General features: G+C 33.5%; 2 protein-coding genes across 7 annotated transcripts in view; both read right to left on the bottom strand.

The window, feature by feature from the left end:
- Positions 1 to 8,055, bottom strand: part of LOC108031632 (transmembrane protein 65) — a 56,485-nt gene extending 48,430 nt beyond the window's left edge. For 2 of the 6 annotated variants that reach the window (XR_006367411.2, XM_044091189.2), the window contains exons 1-2: positions 7,880 to 8,045; positions 7,512 to 7,809 (exon numbers count right to left, since the gene is read on the bottom strand). Coding sequence is in view for 5 of the 6 variants with exons in the window: in XM_044091189.2 (XP_043947124.1) it covers positions 7,512 to 7,797 (286 nt within the window). In the remaining variant the exon portion in view is untranslated. Of the gene's footprint in view, positions 1 to 7,511; positions 7,810 to 7,879 lie in introns of all 6 variants that reach the window. The other 4 variants (XM_050889821.1, XM_044091190.2, XM_044091187.2 and 1 more) reach the window with 4 other exon arrangements.
- Positions 8,056 to 9,159: 1,104 nt separating this feature from the next.
- The window catches only part of LOC127011748 (uncharacterized), a 46,319-nt gene continuing 36,384 nt past the window's right edge, over positions 9,160 to 19,094 (bottom strand). Inside the window, exons 2-5 of the mRNA XM_050889827.1 lie at positions 17,258 to 17,422; positions 13,918 to 14,082; positions 10,616 to 10,742; positions 9,160 to 9,260 (exon numbers count right to left, since the gene is read on the bottom strand). Of these exons, the coding sequence (XP_050745784.1) occupies positions 9,197 to 9,260; positions 10,616 to 10,742; positions 13,918 to 14,082; positions 17,258 to 17,366 (465 nt within the window). The 5' untranslated portion in view covers positions 17,367 to 17,422 and the 3' untranslated portion in view covers positions 9,160 to 9,196. The remainder of the gene's footprint in view (positions 9,261 to 10,615; positions 10,743 to 13,917; positions 14,083 to 17,257; positions 17,423 to 19,094) is intronic.

Below are 19,094 nucleotides of genomic sequence, written 5' to 3'. Positions count from 1 at the left end.
TTTATTGTATTATTTTCAAAATTTCATGAGTACACGAACAACACAACATTTTTTACACTTTATAACATTTATAGTTTTTACTTTTCTTTAATTTTCACAACTTAAATTTTTTCTTTTTTTCTGGGTCCCACTTTCGCTAGAAATTGAAACTAAAATTATTCTTACAGTGACTGGTTGTCTTAAACAGAACTGCGCTTCAGCATAATGCTTAGCAGCTGCATTTTTGCAAATTATAGCCGCTTGAATGTTTGTTATCGCTGTGGCCGAGATGGCTGTATGGCCATAGTTCTTGGGTGGCAAAGAGGGGTAATAAGAAAGTGCGGTGCCGGTATCGGTGTCGAGAGGGGGTGAAGGGAAGGGGGCGCTTGGTTATATATAAACCATTTATAACGTTTTCCAAAGCCCAGGATCCAGAGCGTCAAGATCTCATCGCCCAGGATTAAAAAGAGGGTAATTGCAACATGATCCACCACCCAAGCATTAGAAACAACCATAAACATCCACAGTTTAACTTAAGAATTCAAAATTTGTTATCAAAAGCAAACCTACCCAAAACTGTAGGTAAGTTAGAGAACATATATATTGAGACCTTTCCTCAAGACTTTTCACCACTCATATATCGTAATAAAACAGAAAAAGTTAAAGCAGAAATAACTATATAATATTTTAGTTCTTTATCCCTTTTTATACACTTTTTTAAACCTTTGTTTTTATATATAGTATAATAATTACATTTAATATTTCAGCGGCGAGTATCAGCCTTGTAGTTGTATGTACGATTACAAGAGCCGTCTGGGCGACGTTTGCAGTCGAAAAAAGTCAGCGTTTTGCTGATGTGTGCACCTTTTCGGCGGTAAATTCGACACTCTCCGCTTAAAAAAAAGACTTTTATATTTATTACATATGCTTTAGCCGACACTATAATGCTTATGCACGGCATATGCCGACATACGTATTACCCAATTAATTTATAATGTAAAAAAGAATTCGAAACCAGGGTGGAATTATCATATCAACGGTTAGAACGGTCATTGTTTTCTCTCACTTAGAAAAAAATATGTTTTGGGCAATGTTAATGCATTCCTAGTTAAGATCAAGAATTAACCTTTTAGAATTATCTATTCATATATATAATCATTTAGATTATCTATAATTCTTTCCATAAATTGTACATTTTTATATATAATAATTAAAGCCTTATATTTGTATGTACAATTACAAGAGTCCTCCGAGCGAAGCTTGCAGTCGTAAATAGACAGCGTTTTGGTGATGTATGTATATTTGCCGGTGGTAAACTCCAGGCACTTTAAATATTTATTCTCGTTATGTTAGAGAGGAAAGAAGCTTACCAAGAATAGTGCCTAAGCATCGGACGCCTCTCTCAACGCCTTGGCCCAAGTCCTTTTCAGAACTCTATGCCAACGGAACAGATTGGGGTCAACCAAATCGATGCCTGCGGTATCGGAGTGGATTCAACTGAGGATGGCATAGCATTTATCTTTATTTGCCATGAGTAATTTGACTGTTTTATGGAGCAGGGCGAATCACTTTTTTCTATGACTTTCAGTGTTGAGTGGTCACTCAACCAGAACTTTGTCTCAGAATAGCGACCTGACTTTGAAATGTTTTTAACCGTAAAAATTCCCTGCGTTGTTCACAAGAAAATGTACACTAGTCGGCATAAATATTTTGACGAACCCTACTTTGCTATCCTTAATACCGTTAAATAGAGGTGCCAAAATGAGGCGCAAAGCAAAGAATCTATTTTTAGCTATGTGCATGCCAAATTTTATTTCGTTTACCTTTTGCATTCTCTTTCTACTGATAAGAATGCTTGCAGACAATGGCTTTTTGCGTGGCATAAGTATTTTGACAGCATCGTTATGGAAATATTTTCTCACATTTAAGCATGCGACAATTAAAGAACTTCTGTGTTTAACTTTGAGCAATATTAAACGTTGTTATTTAAATAAAAACTTATTAAGAATTAGCGTTCTATGGACAGATGAAAGCTCATTTGAGTATAACTCATCAAAAAATAAGTTTGTTGTAAGATTACCAATGGAACAAAGGCAGAAAAGGCGGCCCGTTTGCCAAAAAGTAAGCCATGGTGGAGGCTGTGTAATGTTCTGGGGATGTGTTGCGTATAATGGACTGGGTGACTTCGTTCCTGTCACTGGCTCGATGAACCAAGGCCAATATTTACGGATTCTAAATGATAACGCATTTACTTCTGGAGACAGGCTTATTGGTCAATCCAACATTCTGCAACAGGATAACGCCCCATGCCACAAAGCCAAGATGATTACATCATTTTTGAAGGATGTTGGTGTTACCACTTTGGACTGGCCACCTCAAAGTCCAGATTTAAATATAATTGAAATTGTCTGGTCTCTTATTAAACGTAAAAGAACAGTATCATTGAATAAAACCAGAGAGGAGACAATTTCTGAGGTCAGTTCCCTTTGGGAACAGATATCTCCAGAGATCATCCAAAATTTAATCGATTCAGTACCGGGACGCCTGGAAAAAGTTATTAAAACTGAAGGAAATTATATATTTTACTAAATTCCTATTTTTTCCTTAGTTTTTTTGAGTTTAAACTTTGTTACTCACATTAAAAGGTACTTGTCAAAATACTTATGCCACGACATAAAAATTACTTTAGCTTATATTTTTGCAAGTTCATATGACAAAATGTTGAATTCATTATTTTTAAGTTTATATTAGCACTAAGTAATACAGAAAAAAAAATCATTGAGTTAAATTAAACCATTGCAAAGTTACATACAAACTAGAACCATTTGTTTTTCGTCAAAATAATTATGCCGACTAGTGTATGAATAAAAATGAAACTCTTTTGGAAATACTCTTAACGGAGTAAACATTTTCTCGAACATTTAAAATTTCATTCGTTGTTTTCCTTTCAGCTTTTATATTATTATCGAAGCTTCAATCCTAACGGCTTTAAAAATAATTTATTTTTCAAAGTGAGCTTTTTTTTTACTAGTGGTTTTCTTTCCACAGCTTTAAAATTAGTAGTGTTTATGTGAGGATGTAAGCTACATATTTTACCATTTAGATGTGGTTTTTGCTGGGTTCGAGTACCCCTCGGACCACCGAAAGGAAGATCAAATATGCTTCCCCAACTTCAGAGGCATGAGGAGGATAGATACACCGTCCCACAGACCATCCCAAACAAACGAAAGGGAGAAGAACCGAGACCAAGAGGGTTCAGATTAGACAAATGGAACCTAAAGTTCGACGGCATCGGACTGAGCATGACAGTGGAGAGCTTCCTGTTCCATGTGATCCGATTGCAAAAATGTTCTCACTTCAGGTTTCGTGAATCTTCTGCTGACATTTTGTATTTCCATTTATTGTATTATTTTCAAAATTTCATGAGTACACGAACAACACAACATTTTTTACACTTTATAACATTTATAGTTTTTACTTTTCTTTAATTTTCACAACTTAAATTTTTTCTTTTTTTCTGGGTCCCACTTTCGCGAGAAATTGAAACTAAAATTATTCTTACAGTGACTGGTTGGCTTAAACAGAACTGCGCTTCAGCATAATGCTTAGCAGCTGCATTTTTGCAAATTATAGCCGCTTGAATGTTTGTTATCGCTGTGGCCGAGATGGCTGTATGGCCATAGTTCTTGGGTGGCAAAGAGGGGTAATAAGAAAGTGCGGTGCCGGTATCGGTGTCGAGAGGGGGTGAAGGGAAGGGGGCGCTTGGTTATATATAAACCATTTATAACGTTTTCCAAAGCCCAGGATCCAGAGCGTCAAGATCTCATCGCCCAGGATTAAAAAGAGGGTAATTGCAACATGATCCACCACCCAAGCATTAGAAACAACCATAAACATCCACAGTTTAACTTAAGAATTCAAAATTTGTTATCAAAAGCAAACCTACCCAAAACTGTAGGTAAGTTAGAGAACATATATATTGAGACCTTTCCTCAAGACTTTTCACCACTCATATATCGTAATAAAACAGAAAAAGTTAAAGCAGAAATAACTATATAATATTTTAGTTCTTTATCCCTTTTTATACACTTTTTTAAACCTTTGTTTTTATATATAGTATAATAATTACATTTAATATTTCAGCGGCGAGTATCAGCCTTGTAGTTGTATGTACGATTACAAGAGCCGTCTGGGCGACGTTTGCAGTCGAAAAAAGTCAGCGTTTTGCTGATGTGTGCACCTTTTCGGCGGTAAATTCGACACTCTCCGCTTAAAAAAAAGACTTTTATATTTATTACATATGCTTTAGCCGACACTATAATGCTTATGCACGGCATATGCCGACATACGTATTACCCAATTAATTTATAATGTAAAAAAGAATTCGAAACCAGGGTGGGCTAAACCTTTAACAAGGGGGTGTGCTTATGCGAGAAGTGGAGTCGGTCAAGAACAATGACAATGAATTCTTTCGACGGACAACCTTGACGTGTTGCGCGGCCCGCGTCGATCCATTGGCACACTAAAGTGTGAAGGGGAAAAAATATGGCCGAAACACTGCCCGATCATATTGCGATTAAGCGACAGCTAAGCTTGTGGGGCAGTGTGGACTGATGAACTTTACAAACTAATATTATTTTTCAAGGCACGACCAGAATACGACGTAGCATATGCCGGCAAGAATGATGCCTGATCATCGGACGCCTTTTCCTCTTCAATTAATATGCCCACATAACAACATAACAATTCTGAAAAGTTTAAATATTCTATATCCCAGAGCAATTTTTCAAAAATAATTATTTCATATAACTTGTTTTATATAATTTTTCCAACCAATTTTCCGATTTTGATCAAATTAAATTCGAATTTCAGAACTAATTACAAATGTTATTACAAAACTTAGGAGCGTATATTTAAACATATCAAGGATATAACAAATATATAGTTGTCCAAACGGCTGGTTCCGACATATATACTACCTGCAAAAAAATAAGACTTTCGGGAAAGTTTCAGTATGATTGCTTTAAAGCTGAGGGACTAGTTTGCGTAAAAACGGACGGACAGGCGGACATGGCTAGATCGACTCGTCTAGTGATGCTGATCAAGAAAAATCTCCTTCAGTGCGTTGCAAACTTCTGACTGAAATTATAATACTCTATGCATAGGTATAAATATTAAAATAATTTTTAAATTACAACTTTGATGTTTTTTAACATGTTAAGTTCCACTATTACGAGTCGTAAAAAAAATCGGTAGACTTGGGATTATTTATGTCAAAATAATACCAAGACAGGGATAGATGGACTTGTTCAGTGATGCTAATCAAGAAAAGTCTCCTTCTATGCGTTGCAAACTTCTGACTGAAGTCAGAACCAGAATACCCTATGCAAGGATATACAAATATTAAAAAACACTAGAGCGCGACTTAATATGTTTTTTAGTTTTTTTTTAATTAAAAAAAAAAGTGAAAGCAACACAGCGCCGTAAAATTAAAACTCAATTTCCGTCATGGTCCCTCATCGTGTTCTAGAGGAGAGGTGCACTAAGAAGTGATTCGGTCCCATTCCAATTCGGTTCCAAAAAGACTTCAGGACCTCTTGAAGATCGCACCACTTTTGATTACACCTGGTGTTGATTTTAAGTAAGGTTCTTCTTTAAACTAAACTTTTTTTTTTAATCAGACTACTATTAAAATGCCTTTTGTTTTTGGCCTATTAGTCCAGGCACATCAGGCGAACGTCACGCATTGCTTCTCCTATCCGATATCATGGACGACGCAGACCTGCATCCTTCGAGACATAGACAAACAGTGCTCTTTTAGTGCTCGTAAGTCGTAAACGAGTATAATTATTTATTTATTTCTCTGACCGATTTTAATTAAATTTAGCACGAAAAAAGACTTTTAGAAAAGTTTCAGCCAGATAACTTTAAAACTGAGAGAAAACTGAGACATGGCGAGATCGACTCTTCTAGTGATGCTGACATGAATACCCATACTGTATGGGTTCGGAAACAAATATTTTTTCCCGCCACTGTAATAAAAGAAAGCATACATAGGCCAAATAAACGGTACTCCGGGAAAGCAAACGAAAATCACAATAAGGAAGATGCGCGAGGTTTTTCTCGTCTCTTGCAATTCTCGTCAGTTGCAATTTTAATTCCAACAAGAAGGGAAGTTAACTTCGGCAAGCCGAAGTTTGTATACCCTTGCAGTTATAAAAAAAAATAATTTTAGTAAATTTAATTTGAACTTCTTAAAAATATAAAAATTTATATTCCCAATATTATAAGATAATATGGCAAGAAGCCTCAAAGCTATAATTTTTTTCACATTATTTTCCACCAATTATCCGATCGTTCCTATGACAGCTACATGATATAGTCGTCCGATTTTAATAAAATGTAATTCAAAATTCAGAACTAATTAAAAAATGCTATTTTCAAGCCTATAAGGTTATATGTTAAAAAACGGAAAAGATATAATTTTTAATTCATGTTTTCCTACTAAGTTTCCGTTCGTTCGTTTCGTTCCTATGGCAGCTAAATGATATAGTCGTCCGATTTTGATAAAATTTAATTCCAAATTCAGAACTAATTAAAACTAACTAATTCAAAAAACACGAATGATATAATTTTTTAAAATTTTTTCCCCGATAGCTCGATAGCTTTAAAACTGACAGACTAGTTTGCGTAGAAACGGACGGACAGACGGACATGGCTAGATCGCAGTAAGTATTACATTATACATACATACATATGTACGATTGTACTTTCATATGTACATTGAACATATGAACGTAAAATAAATTAACAAAATTAAATAAATATTTTGATGTACCTTGTAATTGTGCCTAAAAAAATTAATTGTTAATTCAATATCAATACATGTCTATCAATATGTAATATTGAATTTGCTTTATATCTTCCGGAATAGCAAAACATTGATGGGCACTCCAAGGACTGCATAAAGTAAATTTTATAAAGTTAAATGATACAAGAACGAAGTAAACTTTGGCAAGCCGAAGTTTGTATACCCTTGCAGTTATAAGAAATAATCAAATTTATAACACCAGTTGCAATTTTTAAGTATTGTTGCTGACTTATTTTTTTTCAAGCTTAGGAGGTTACATGATAAAAAACACCGAAGATATAATTTTTTCATATTATTTTACCACCAATTTTACGATTGTTCCTATGGCTAGTTCGACTCGTCTAGTGACGCGTATCAAGAATATACATATATACTTTATGGGGTCGGAAACGTCTAGCTTCCGGGTGCATTTCAATTATATGCTTCCAGCTGCATGCAACGGGTGAATTCTTTTTTGTCCCGCACCAGTGTAAAAGTTATGAACAGAGTCATCACTTGTGAAACACCTTTTTGATGCCATCTCATAATGGAAGAATGCATACTGGAATGCTGTCATTTACGACTTGGAAAACACAAACATTTATATGTATGTACGTACATATGTACATCTACATACATAGTTTATGTAAAATAAAAGTATATATAAATATATAATACTTACTCTCGTACAGCTTTTTTTCCTTGTCGGCGTCTATTTTGTCAAGTGCGAATCGCAGATTGCTGCGCTCCTTTTCGTCCAGATTGCATAGAAGATCCATCGCACGCTCTGTCGTTATGTGGGTACTAAACTTAGAGTAGTTCCTGGGGCTAGAAGTGGTCCAGGTGAATAGAGGCGGGATCAGCTGTTGCTTACCCAGAAGCTTAGCGTCACAGCAAAAAGACCTAGTCCTTATGCTCTTGCACCGACGTATTAGCTTTCTGAAGGCGACTTTAAATTGTTGACGCATAGCTATGCGTTCCTGTTTATACATTTATTAATGAAGTACACAATAGCACTTTCGACAATCCCAAACAGGTTCTATTACATACCACAATAAACCACTGACAGCTCGCTGACAACCGACTTTAAAGTTAGTTGTGCAATTACAAACGAAATTTTAAAATTCTTCAACTCAGAATAGAAATCGTAGTTAAAAACTAAAAAGAGTTAAGAACACTGTGCAAATTTAGCAACATTCCTTCTAGATGTAGCGGTTTTTTAATTGGTAAATGGGAAACGACTTTTATACCCCGCTCTCACTATATCCGTTTAAAACAGTTAGAACTTGTAGAATCATCCGAGAACAGTTGACGTAAATAGCAGTTATCCTTAAGTCCTAGTGTTTAACCGAAGAAAAACTGGCCCAATAAATACTATTTTAAGATTATTATTTTTTGATGGTCTAGTGTTAATGTCTGCGTTTAAATTTACGGTCACACTGGCTTGAATGCAAAGAAAAAATTTTAAACAACGAATAAAATAAATATTGTACTTCTAAAAAAATAAATTAGAAACATAATATCAACTGTTGTTACAGTATTAGTTATTAAGGACGAACACAATAAGAATTTACCTAGTTATTGTTGGGTTAATCCATTTTTGGTTTTTTTTTGAGGCATGAAGACTGCCGTCCAAAAACTTCAACCAAAATTTTCTCGTCAAAGCTGTTGTGGCGTTTTTTTATAAATACAAAAGAAGACACAGCTCGAAGACTAAGATTAAACATAAATGTTGTATGCACTCCAAATACTACATACATTGATCTTTCACTTCCATAATATACTTTATTTAGTCCGGACAGAGTTTTTATTTTTTTGCATAAACGTAAAGAAATTATTCTGATCGGTTGGGTACTTGGAAGCTCATGAAAAGCATAAGTGTAGCTTTCAAACCCTTTTTCTTATGTTTGTATATGTATGTGAACTACCCTTCAGTCCCAAAAAAAAAGTTTCACTTATGAACCACCTTGTGAATCCAAGTGAAGAAAAAGTGACGCTACATATAAAAAATTATGTGGGATGTCCGCTTTTTCACAAGTGAAAATGCAAAGGAAACGTTTCTCGTCGGTTTTCACTTGTTCCTTATACTCATTTGTTGCATGGCCCGTCACGCATGAGAAAAGTCCCATGTGAAATCACTTTGGAAATTCTGAATTTTTCACTTGTAAAATCCCTTGAAAAGTTCTAAGTAAAATCACTTCGGAAATTCTAAATGTTTCAAATGAATTTTTAACCTCTTAAAGTATTGAACTTAAAATTTATTCATATTTATTTACATTTTGCTTAATTTTTCTGTAAATTGTATTATTTAATTTTTTTTGAATTACAGTTATTGTTCTTAAATCAGTTTGGTCTATTAATTTGTTTTTAATGTTCGTCACCGCTTTTCGTAATCATTAGTCCGGGCCCTCGAAATCCCTGGCAAACGCACCTGAAAAGATAAGGACTTGTGTTTAAAAAAATGTGTTTTACTTTTATATTTATCTGAACTGTGTAAAGCCCTTTGCGGTATTTTTATTGGCACAAAATCGGGTAACGGAACCAGGATTTTCGAGGTTATGTTGTAAAACCTATACAAAATATCAAAAAGGGACGTACTCTAAACGAGGATCAACGTACAACATCTTGCACTTAAGGAAGCACTTACCTGACTTTATTTTTTTCAAAAAATTTCACTTTTATTAATAAATTAAAATGTGTCGCAGCGCACACTTTAAAAAGCCGCTGCTCCTCTTTTCATAACTCAAAAAGAAACCACTAAGCCTTCTTCTTTTGATTTCTTTCTGAACATAACGGAGAGGCGGAAAACAAAAGGACCGGCCGAAGGGATTCACTCTAAGAGCCGAGGACAGGCAGATTATAAGACAGAGAAAGAGAGAAATCTCCGAGAATCTACCTCTCCTTCTTGCAGGATCGGTTTTTTTCGGCACTCTATTGTGCTTCCTGCTTCTCTGTTAGCGTCGAAAATTGCTTACGGTTTTCGGCAAAAAAAAAAAAAAAAACAAAAAGCATGTCACGGCGAGCCCACTGCAGAACTGAAGAGTATTATCTTTTAATAAAATTTTTATATACGAGCTATTTAAACCATGTATACGATGTATAATACCATGTATTATTTCTTATTTATATATTTATATAAAAAACTTAGGTATTAACCTTTTTAAAGTTATCTTCCATTTTAAAGAGCTTATTTTGATGTGCGTAGGAATGATCAAGTGAATTGAATTATTTAACCGACATGTTTCCAAGTGTTCTTCCCGAACCCTTTTTAGTTAAGAAAAATCTCTTTTAATCATCCCACTTTAAGTTTCTTAACGTTCTTTTCCAACCAAATTCCTTTAACTGTTGACAGCTTTTTTTAAGTCGTTTTTTTATGCATAGTCTTTATAACCTTACCACAAGCAAGAGGAGAACAGGAATATTCCGGTATAAATAGATTAAATACCCCAAAATTAAACGAAATTTAAAAGAAATATCCGAACTACACATTTTGAAAGGTAATCCATTTTTCGGATAAACTTTTCCAGCTTTAACCCGTGCACAGTGGTTCGTATTGTATGGAGCCGCAAACATAAATACCCTGCAGTACCATTCAGCACTGAATGAGCACCGAATCACTACAAAGTGCTCATCACTGAGCGCTCATTCAGTGCTCAATTTGTTTGAAATTGGCTGCTTAAATATACATAGGCATGTCCTAGGATTCAGCAGTGCTCAAAAATGAGCACAGATTCAGCAGAACAAAAAGCACAAATTGAGCGCTTAATTAAGCAGAAGAAAAAGTACCTATTCAGCACAGTCGTTGGTGTCCTGGGTACCTTCCACTTAAGGCAGCTCAAGTTCTTAACACACCTCATTGCCTTTTCCAGCGCTTTCTCCGGAGGCTCAGATGTCTCTATCTGAGAGATTTCACCTAGAATTAGGAAAAAAAAATTAGTTTTTAAAATAGAATGAGACACAAATAAATTTGTACGCTTTTTTTTTTTGGAAAAGAAATTTAATTTTTGGCGTTTTAGTAGAAATTTTATAAATCTTTAAAATTTAAACTTACAAATAAAAGTTATTTTCACCGCGTAATAAAAACTTACTAAGGAAGATCGTGACCAAATTTGGATAGGCCTTCAGCTTTCTTTTGCTTTGTACCCCTTCAAAATTATGGATCAAAACAATTTGCTCCGAAAAAACATTTCTTATTATACGGTATTAAAAAAACGGAAAAGAAAGCTTTTGGCAAAACTTTGATAGTCTTCCTTGCCAATAGGCAATTTAATATATTTTGAACGTAAAAACCAAAAATATTTTTTTTTTAAATATTAAAAATTGTAAAATTAGTTTAAAAAAAATTAAGTTTTCCACAATTTATTTATTTTTTTTTTATTATTATTTTTTACAGCATATATATATTTTTTTGCAATACACCATTTTCCCTGGGACGGTAATTAAAGATGCTTGAGACTTTTATCCAAAAAGTCAATAAGTTTTACGAACAAACTTCTCTTATTTTTGGTCACTAGCAAATTCGCAGTCAATAAAATTTGAATATTTTTTCACAGATTTGTGCTTATTGTTTTTTACTTTCAAAAAAAATCGTTTTGACTGCTATTTTATTCCGGCACTGGTTTCTTTACAAACTTGTATTTCTAATAATTTTAGTATAAATTAATTTGATGTTAGTTCCACCTTTATAGTTCCACTTTGTGCTGATTGAGCGCTTAAGCTGATTTGTGGAGCTGCAGGGTACTTCTAGTTGTTATATTGTTACGAAAATATCCCCAAAAATAAAAAAAATACAGCTGCTAAATCATATTAATGCAATAGAAAGGATAAACTATTTATTGTTTTATTATATTTCTTATACTTTTAAAACTTTTCCCCAGTCAAGCTATACACCTACTAAAATATTATCATATCAAAAAATCCCAATTTAAATCTTCAGAAAACAATTTGTTAAATTGATATTTTGCACAGCCATCAACGAATCAATTTAATTATAACAAAAAATAATGTTTCTTCTAGTAAGTTAAACACAGATTCAAGTAACATTGATTTATCCTTCTTTCCATTTTTTCTTTGTCCAGTTATAAGTATAAGACCGTAAAATTAGTGTGTTCAATATATCTGTGTTTGTTGATATTCGTGACATGTGATGCAGTTTACATTATTTTAGTTCTTTATTATTCGACTCAACAGCTTCCTCGGAAAGCTCTCCGATTGACACGAGTGCTAACCATGCACTCGATCACAGAAGATCCATGAAGTATCACCATATGGACTGTAGCTGACAAGAAATACCATAGGTACTCCTTTATAAACTCCACAATTATTTTGTACCCCAAGCCCTGTAGCTTCAGGATTCAATTTGGGATTTGAGAAAAATTTCCTAGTCACATTTTAATCGTCTCTGGGCTTGTCCACCATTATTCCCATTTTTCCCGAAACGCCGCTTAAACTTTATGCTTTTGGTCCAAAACTTTTAATTTTTGCTGCGAACCTCTAGCTTGCCACATTTTGATAACGGACTTATAGGAAAGATATAGAAAGTATTCTAAGAAAAGTATTTTCGCATGAATTGGTGATAAACCGAATTCGAAATATTACATGTTCACTTCTTTCCTTAAAAAGTTAGCCAAGTTATTCATCTCTTTTGGATAAGCTTCACATATAAAACTTTTTATAAATGTATATGGACATTGATGCACTTCGAACAGTACAAACAAGTGGCCCGACGACATCAAGCACGTGCTTGTTACGCGCGGGGCCCTTTTTTTCAATTTGGGCAAAAAATGCGAGTTCGCGAGGAAGATACATACATAAAACAAATAGAGACGGGACACAAATTAAAATAAAAGGCACAACTAAGAATGAAGCAAATGAGTTAAAATATTAATTTTTAATACCGGGAAGTGCAAATTAAATGATAAAGTTTATTATAGTTAAGTTTATATTTAGTTATAAAATTTGATGTACATCGTGGAAAATTTAGAGGATAATAATTTCGTGTTAGTCTAACAGAAACATTGAATGTTAGGCGGTTAAAAAGATCTGCAGAATCAATGTCACCTCTTATAATAACGATTTTCAAGTGTAGGTAAATTAAGCAATTTTAATCTACTCTGGTAGGAAAGTAGCCTTACGTTTTGATCCCAGTTCAAACTACGCAGGGCAAATAAGATAAATTTTTTTTGTACCGACGGTTGATGAGCACTGATATTGTGGACTCCAAACCGACAAACAATATTCCAAAATAGGATGGACAAGGAAGGTAAATAATAATTTGGTCGTATAAGGGTCATCAAATTCTTTTGACCAACGCTTTATAAACCCAAGAACACTCATGGCGTTTTTAACAGTGGACATAACTTGACAGTCAAATTTAAGTTTGGGGTCCAGAAGAACACCTAGATCGTTAACTAAATGTATACGGTCAAGTGGCGTATTTTTAAGAAATAAAGAAAACTGATAAACGTAGTAGTACCTCTATAAAAAGTCATAACGTTGCACTTAAGGCAGTTCAAATTTAAAAGGTTGTATTCGCACCATCCATGAAAACAATCAATATCCGACTGTAAGTTAAATCCCGACGCTATATCATTATATGATAAACAAAGCTTAGCATCATCAGCACACATTAGTACACGAGAATTTGTTATGATTGAGGGAAGATCGTTAATAAACAAAGTAAACAGCAAAGGGCCCAAATGACTACCCTGAGGCACTCCAGATGTCACGTAGATCAATTTTGAAACAGCATTCTTGAATATAACCCTTTGAGTCCTACCATTCAAGTAACATGAAATCCAAGATAATAGATTACCAGGAAACCCAAGCTGATCTAATTTAAGTAAAAGAAATGAGTGGTTAACGGAGCCAAAGGCCTTACTAAAATCTGTAGATACAATGCCAGTCTGCTTTTTTTTTCTTAAACCCATTTATTAAAATAGATGACAATTCAAGAAGGTTGGTGGTGGTCGATCTTCGCTTAACAAAACCATGCCGACAACGGGATATAAGCGAGGAACATAAATATTGCAAATAAGAAGTGATAATACGTTCAAATGCTTTAGGAATTGCCGACAATTTAAAAATACCTCTATAATTTTGGGCATCCGCCTTCACACCTTTTTTATGGAGTGGAATCGTCGTTGGTGTCCTGGGTACCTTCCACTTAAGGCAGCTCAAGTTCTTAACACACCTCATTGCCTTTTCCAGCGCTTTCTCCGGAGGCTCAGATGTCTCTATCTGAGAGATTTCACCTAGAATTAGGAAAAAAAAATTAGTTTTTAAAATAGAATGAGACACAAATAAATTTGTACGCTTTTTTTTTTTGGAAAAGAAATTTAATTTTTGGCGTTTTAGTAGAAATTTTATAAATCTTTAAAATTTAAACTTACAAATAAAAGTTATTTTCACCGCGTAATAAAAACTTACTAAGGAAGATCGTGACCAAATTTGGATAGGCCTTCAGCTTTCTTTTGCTTTGTACCCCTTCAAAATTATGGATCAAAACAATTTGCTCCGAAAAAACATTTCTTATTATACGGTATTAAAAAAACGGAAAAGAAAGCTTTTGGCAAAACTTTGATAGTCTTCCTTGCCAATAGGCAATTTAATATATTTTGAACGTAAAAACCAAAAATATTTTTTTTTTAAATATTAAAAATTGTAAAATTAGTTTAAAAAAAATTAAGTTTTCCACAATTTATTTATTTTTTTTTTATTATTATTTTTTACAGCATATATATATTTTTTTGCAATACACCATTTTCCCTGGGACGGTAATTAAAGATGCTTGAGACTTTTATCCAAAAAGTCAATAAGTTTTACGAACAAACTTCTCTTATTTTTGGTCACTAGCAAATTCGCAGTCAATAAAATTTGAATATTTTTTCACAGATTTGTGCTTATTGTTTTTTACTTTCAAAAAAAATCGTTTTGACTGCTATTTTATTCCGGCACTGGTTTCTTTACAAACTTGTATTTCTAATAATTTTAGTATAAATTAATTTGATGTTAGTTCCACCTTTATAGTTCCACTTTGTGCTGATTGAGCGCTTAAGCTGATTTGTGGAGCTGCAGGGTACTTCTAGTTGTTATATTGTTACGAAAATATCCCCAAAAATAAAAAAAATACAGCTGCTAAATCATATTAATGCAATAGAAAGGATAAACTATTTATTGTTTTATTATATTTCTTATACTTTTAAAACTTTTCCCCAGTCAAGCTATACACCTACTAAAATATTATCATATCAAAAAATCCCAATTTAAATCTTCAGAAAACAATTTGTTAAATTGATATTTTGCACAGCCATCAACGAATCAATTTAATTATAACAAAAAATAATGTTTCTTCTAGTAAGTTAAACACAGATTCAAGTAACATTGATTTATCCTTCTTTCCATTTTTTCTTTGTCCAGTTATAAGTATAAGACCGTAAAATTAGTGTGTTCAATATATCTGTGTTTGTTGATATTCGTGACATGTGATGCAGTTTACATTATTTTAGTTCTTTATTATTCGACTCAACAGCTTCCTCGGAAAGCTCTCCGATTGACACGAGTGCTAACCATGCACTCGATCACAGAAGATCCATGAAGTATCACCATATGGACTGTAGCTGACAAGAAATACCATAGGTACTCCTTTATAAACTCCACAATTATTTTGTACCCCAAGCCCTGTAGCTTCAGGATTCAATTTGGGATTTGAGAAAAATTTCCTAGTCACATTTTAATCGTCTCTGGGCTTGTCCACCATTATTCCCATTTTTCCCGAAACGCCGCTTAAACTTTATGCTTTTGGTCCAAAACTTTTAATTTTTGCTGCGAACCTCTAGCTTGCCACATTTTGATAACGGACTTATAGGAAAGATATAGAAAGTATTCTAAGAAAAGTATTTTCGCATGAATTGGTGATAAACCGAATTCGAAATATTACATGTTCACTTCTTTCCTTAAAAAGTTAGCCAAGTTATTCATCTCTTTTGGATAAGCTTCACATATAAAACTTTTTATAAATGTATATGGACATTGATGCACTTCGAACAGTACAAACAAGTGGCCCGACGACATCAAGCACGTGCTTGTTACGCGCGGGGCCCTTTTTTTCAATTTGGGCAAAAAATGCGAGTTCGCGAGGAAGATACATACATAAAACAAATAGAGACGGGACACAAATTAAAATAAAAGGCACAACTAAGAATGAAGCAAATGAGTTAAAATATTAATTTTTAATACCGGGAAGTGCAAATTAAATGATAAAGTTTATTATAGTTAAGTTTATATTTAGTTATAAAATTTGATGTACATCGTGGAAAATTTAGAGGATAATAATTTCGTGTTAGTCTAACAGAAACATTGAATGTTAGGCGGTTAAAAAGATCTGCAGAATCAATGTCACCTCTTATAATAACGATTTTCAAGTGTAGGTAAATTAAGCAATTTTAATCTACTCTGGTAGGAAAGTAGCCTTACGTTTTGATCCCAGTTCAAACTACGCAGGGCAAATAAGATAAATTTTTTTTGTACCGACGGTTGATGAGCACTGATATTGTGGACTCCAAACCGACAAACAATATTCCAAAATAGGATGGACAAGGAAGGTAAATAATAATTTGGTCGTATAAGGGTCATCAAATTCTTTTGACCAACGCTTTATAAACCCAAGAACACTCATGGCGTTTTTAACAGTGGACATAACTTGACAGTCAAATTTAAGTTTGGGGTCCAGAAGAACACCTAGATCGTTAACTAAATGTATACGGTCAAGTGGCGTATTTTTAAGAAATAAAGAAAACTGATAAACGTAGTAGTACCTCTATAAAAAGTCATAACGTTGCACTTAAGGCAGTTCAAATTTAAAAGGTTGTATTCGCACCATCCATGAAAACAATCAATATCCGACTGTAAGTTAAATCCCGACGCTATATCATTATATGATAAACAAAGCTTAGCATCATCAGCACACATTAGTACACGAGAATTTGTTATGATTGAGGGAAGATCGTTAATAAACAAAGTAAACAGCAAAGGGCCCAAATGACTACCCTGAGGCACTCCAGATGTCACGTAGATCAATTTTGAAACAGCATTCTTGAATATAACCCTTTGAGTCCTACCATTCAAGTAACATGAAATCCAAGATAATAGATTACCAGGAAACCCAAGCTGATCTAATTTAAGTAAAAGAAATGAGTGGTTAACGGAGCCAAAGGCCTTACTAAAATCTGTAGATACAATGCCAGTCTGCTTTTTTTTTCTTAAACCCATTTATTAAAATAGATGACAATTCAAGAAGGTTGGTGGTGGTCGATCTTCGCTTAACAAAACCATGCCGACAACGGGATATAAGCGAGGAACATAAATATTGCAAATAAGAAGTGATAATACGTTCAAATGCTTTAGGAATTGCCGACAATTTAAAAATACCTCTATAATTTTGGGCATCCGCCTTCACACCTTTTTTATGGAGTGGAATCGTCGTTGGTGTCCTGGGTACCTTCCACTTAAGGCAGCTCAAGTTCTTAACACACCTCATTGCCTTTTCCAGCGCTTTCTCCGGAGGCTCAGATGTCTCTATCTGAGAGATTTCACCTAGAATTAGGAAAAAAAAATTAGTTTTTAAAATAGAATGAGACACAAATAAATTTGTACGCTTTTTTTTTTTGGAAAAGAAATTTAATTTTTGGCGTTTTAGTAGAAATTTTATAAATCTTTAAAATTTAAACTTACAAATAAAAGTTATTTTCACCGCGTAATAAAAACTTACTAAGGAAGATCGTGACCAAATTTGGATAGGCCTTCAGCTTTCTTTTGCTTTGTACCCCTTCAAAATTATGGATCAAAACAATTTGCTCCGAAAAAACATTTCTTATTATACGGTATTAAAAAAACGGAAAAGAAAGCTTTTGGCAAAACTTTGATAGTCTTCCTTGCCAATAGGCAATTTAATATATTTTGAACGTAAAAACCAAAAATATTTTTTTTTTAAATATTAAAAATTGTAAAATTAGTTTAAAAAAAATTAAGTTTTCCACAATTTATTTATTTTTTTTTTATTATTATTTTTTACAGCATATATATATTTTTTTGCAATACACCATTTTCCCTGGGACGGTAATTAAAGATGCTTGAGACTTTTATCCAAAAAGTCAATAAGTTTTACGAACAAACTTCTCTTATTTTTGGTCACTAGCAAATTCGCAGTCAATAAAATTTGAATATTTTTTCACAGATTTGTGCTTATTGTTTTTTACTTTCAAAAAAAATCGTTTTGACTGCTATTTTATTCCGGCACTGGTTTCTTTACAAACTTGTATTTCTAATAATTTTAGTATAAATTAATTTGATGTTAGTTCCACCTTTATAGTTCCACTTTGTGCTGATTGAGCGCTTAAGCTGATTTGTGGAGCTGCAGGGTACTTCTAGTTGTTATATTGTTACGAAAATATCCCCAAAAATAAAAAAAATACAGCTGCTAAATCATATTAATGCAATAGAAAGGATAAACTATTTATTGTTTTATTATATTTCTTATACTTTTAAAACTTTTCCCCAGTCAAGCTATACACCTACTAAAATATTATCATATCAAAAAATCCCAATTTAAATCTTCAGAAAACAATTTGTTAAATTGATATTTTGCACAGCCATCAACGAATCAATTTAATTATAACAAAAAATAATGTTTCTTCTAGTAAGTTAAACACAGATTCAAGTAACATTGATTTATCCTTCTTTCCATTTTTTCTTTGTCCAGTTATAAGTATAAGACCGTAAAATTAGTGTGTTCAATATATCTGTGTTTGTTGATATTCGTGACATGTGATGCAGTTTACATTATTTTAGTTCTTTATTATTCGACTCAACAGCTTCCTCGGAAAGCTCTCCGATTGACACGAGTGCTAACCATGCACTCGATCACAGAAGATCCATGAAGTATCACCATATGGACTGTAGCTGACAAGAAATACCATAGGTACTCCTTTATAAACTCCACAATTATTTTGTACCCCAAGCCCTGTAGCTTCAGGATTCAATTTGGGATTTGAGAAAAATTTCCTAGTCACATTTTAATCGTCTCTGGGCTTGTCCACCATTATTCCCATTTTTCCCGAAACGCCGCTTAAACTTTATGCTTTTGGTCCAAAACTTTTAATTTTTGCTGCGAACCTCTAGCTTGCCACATTTTGATAACGGACTTATAGGAAAGATATAGAAAGTATTCTAAGAAAAGTATTTTCGCATGAATTGGTGATAAACCGAA

The sequence above is a fragment of the Drosophila biarmipes genome, unplaced genomic scaffold (genome assembly GCF_025231255.1).
Source record: "Drosophila biarmipes strain raj3 unplaced genomic scaffold, RU_DBia_V1.1 ptg000008l, whole genome shotgun sequence".
NCBI lineage: Eukaryota > Metazoa > Arthropoda > Insecta > Diptera > Drosophilidae > Drosophila > Drosophila biarmipes.
This window is presented reverse-complemented; position numbering and strand designations above follow the sequence as displayed.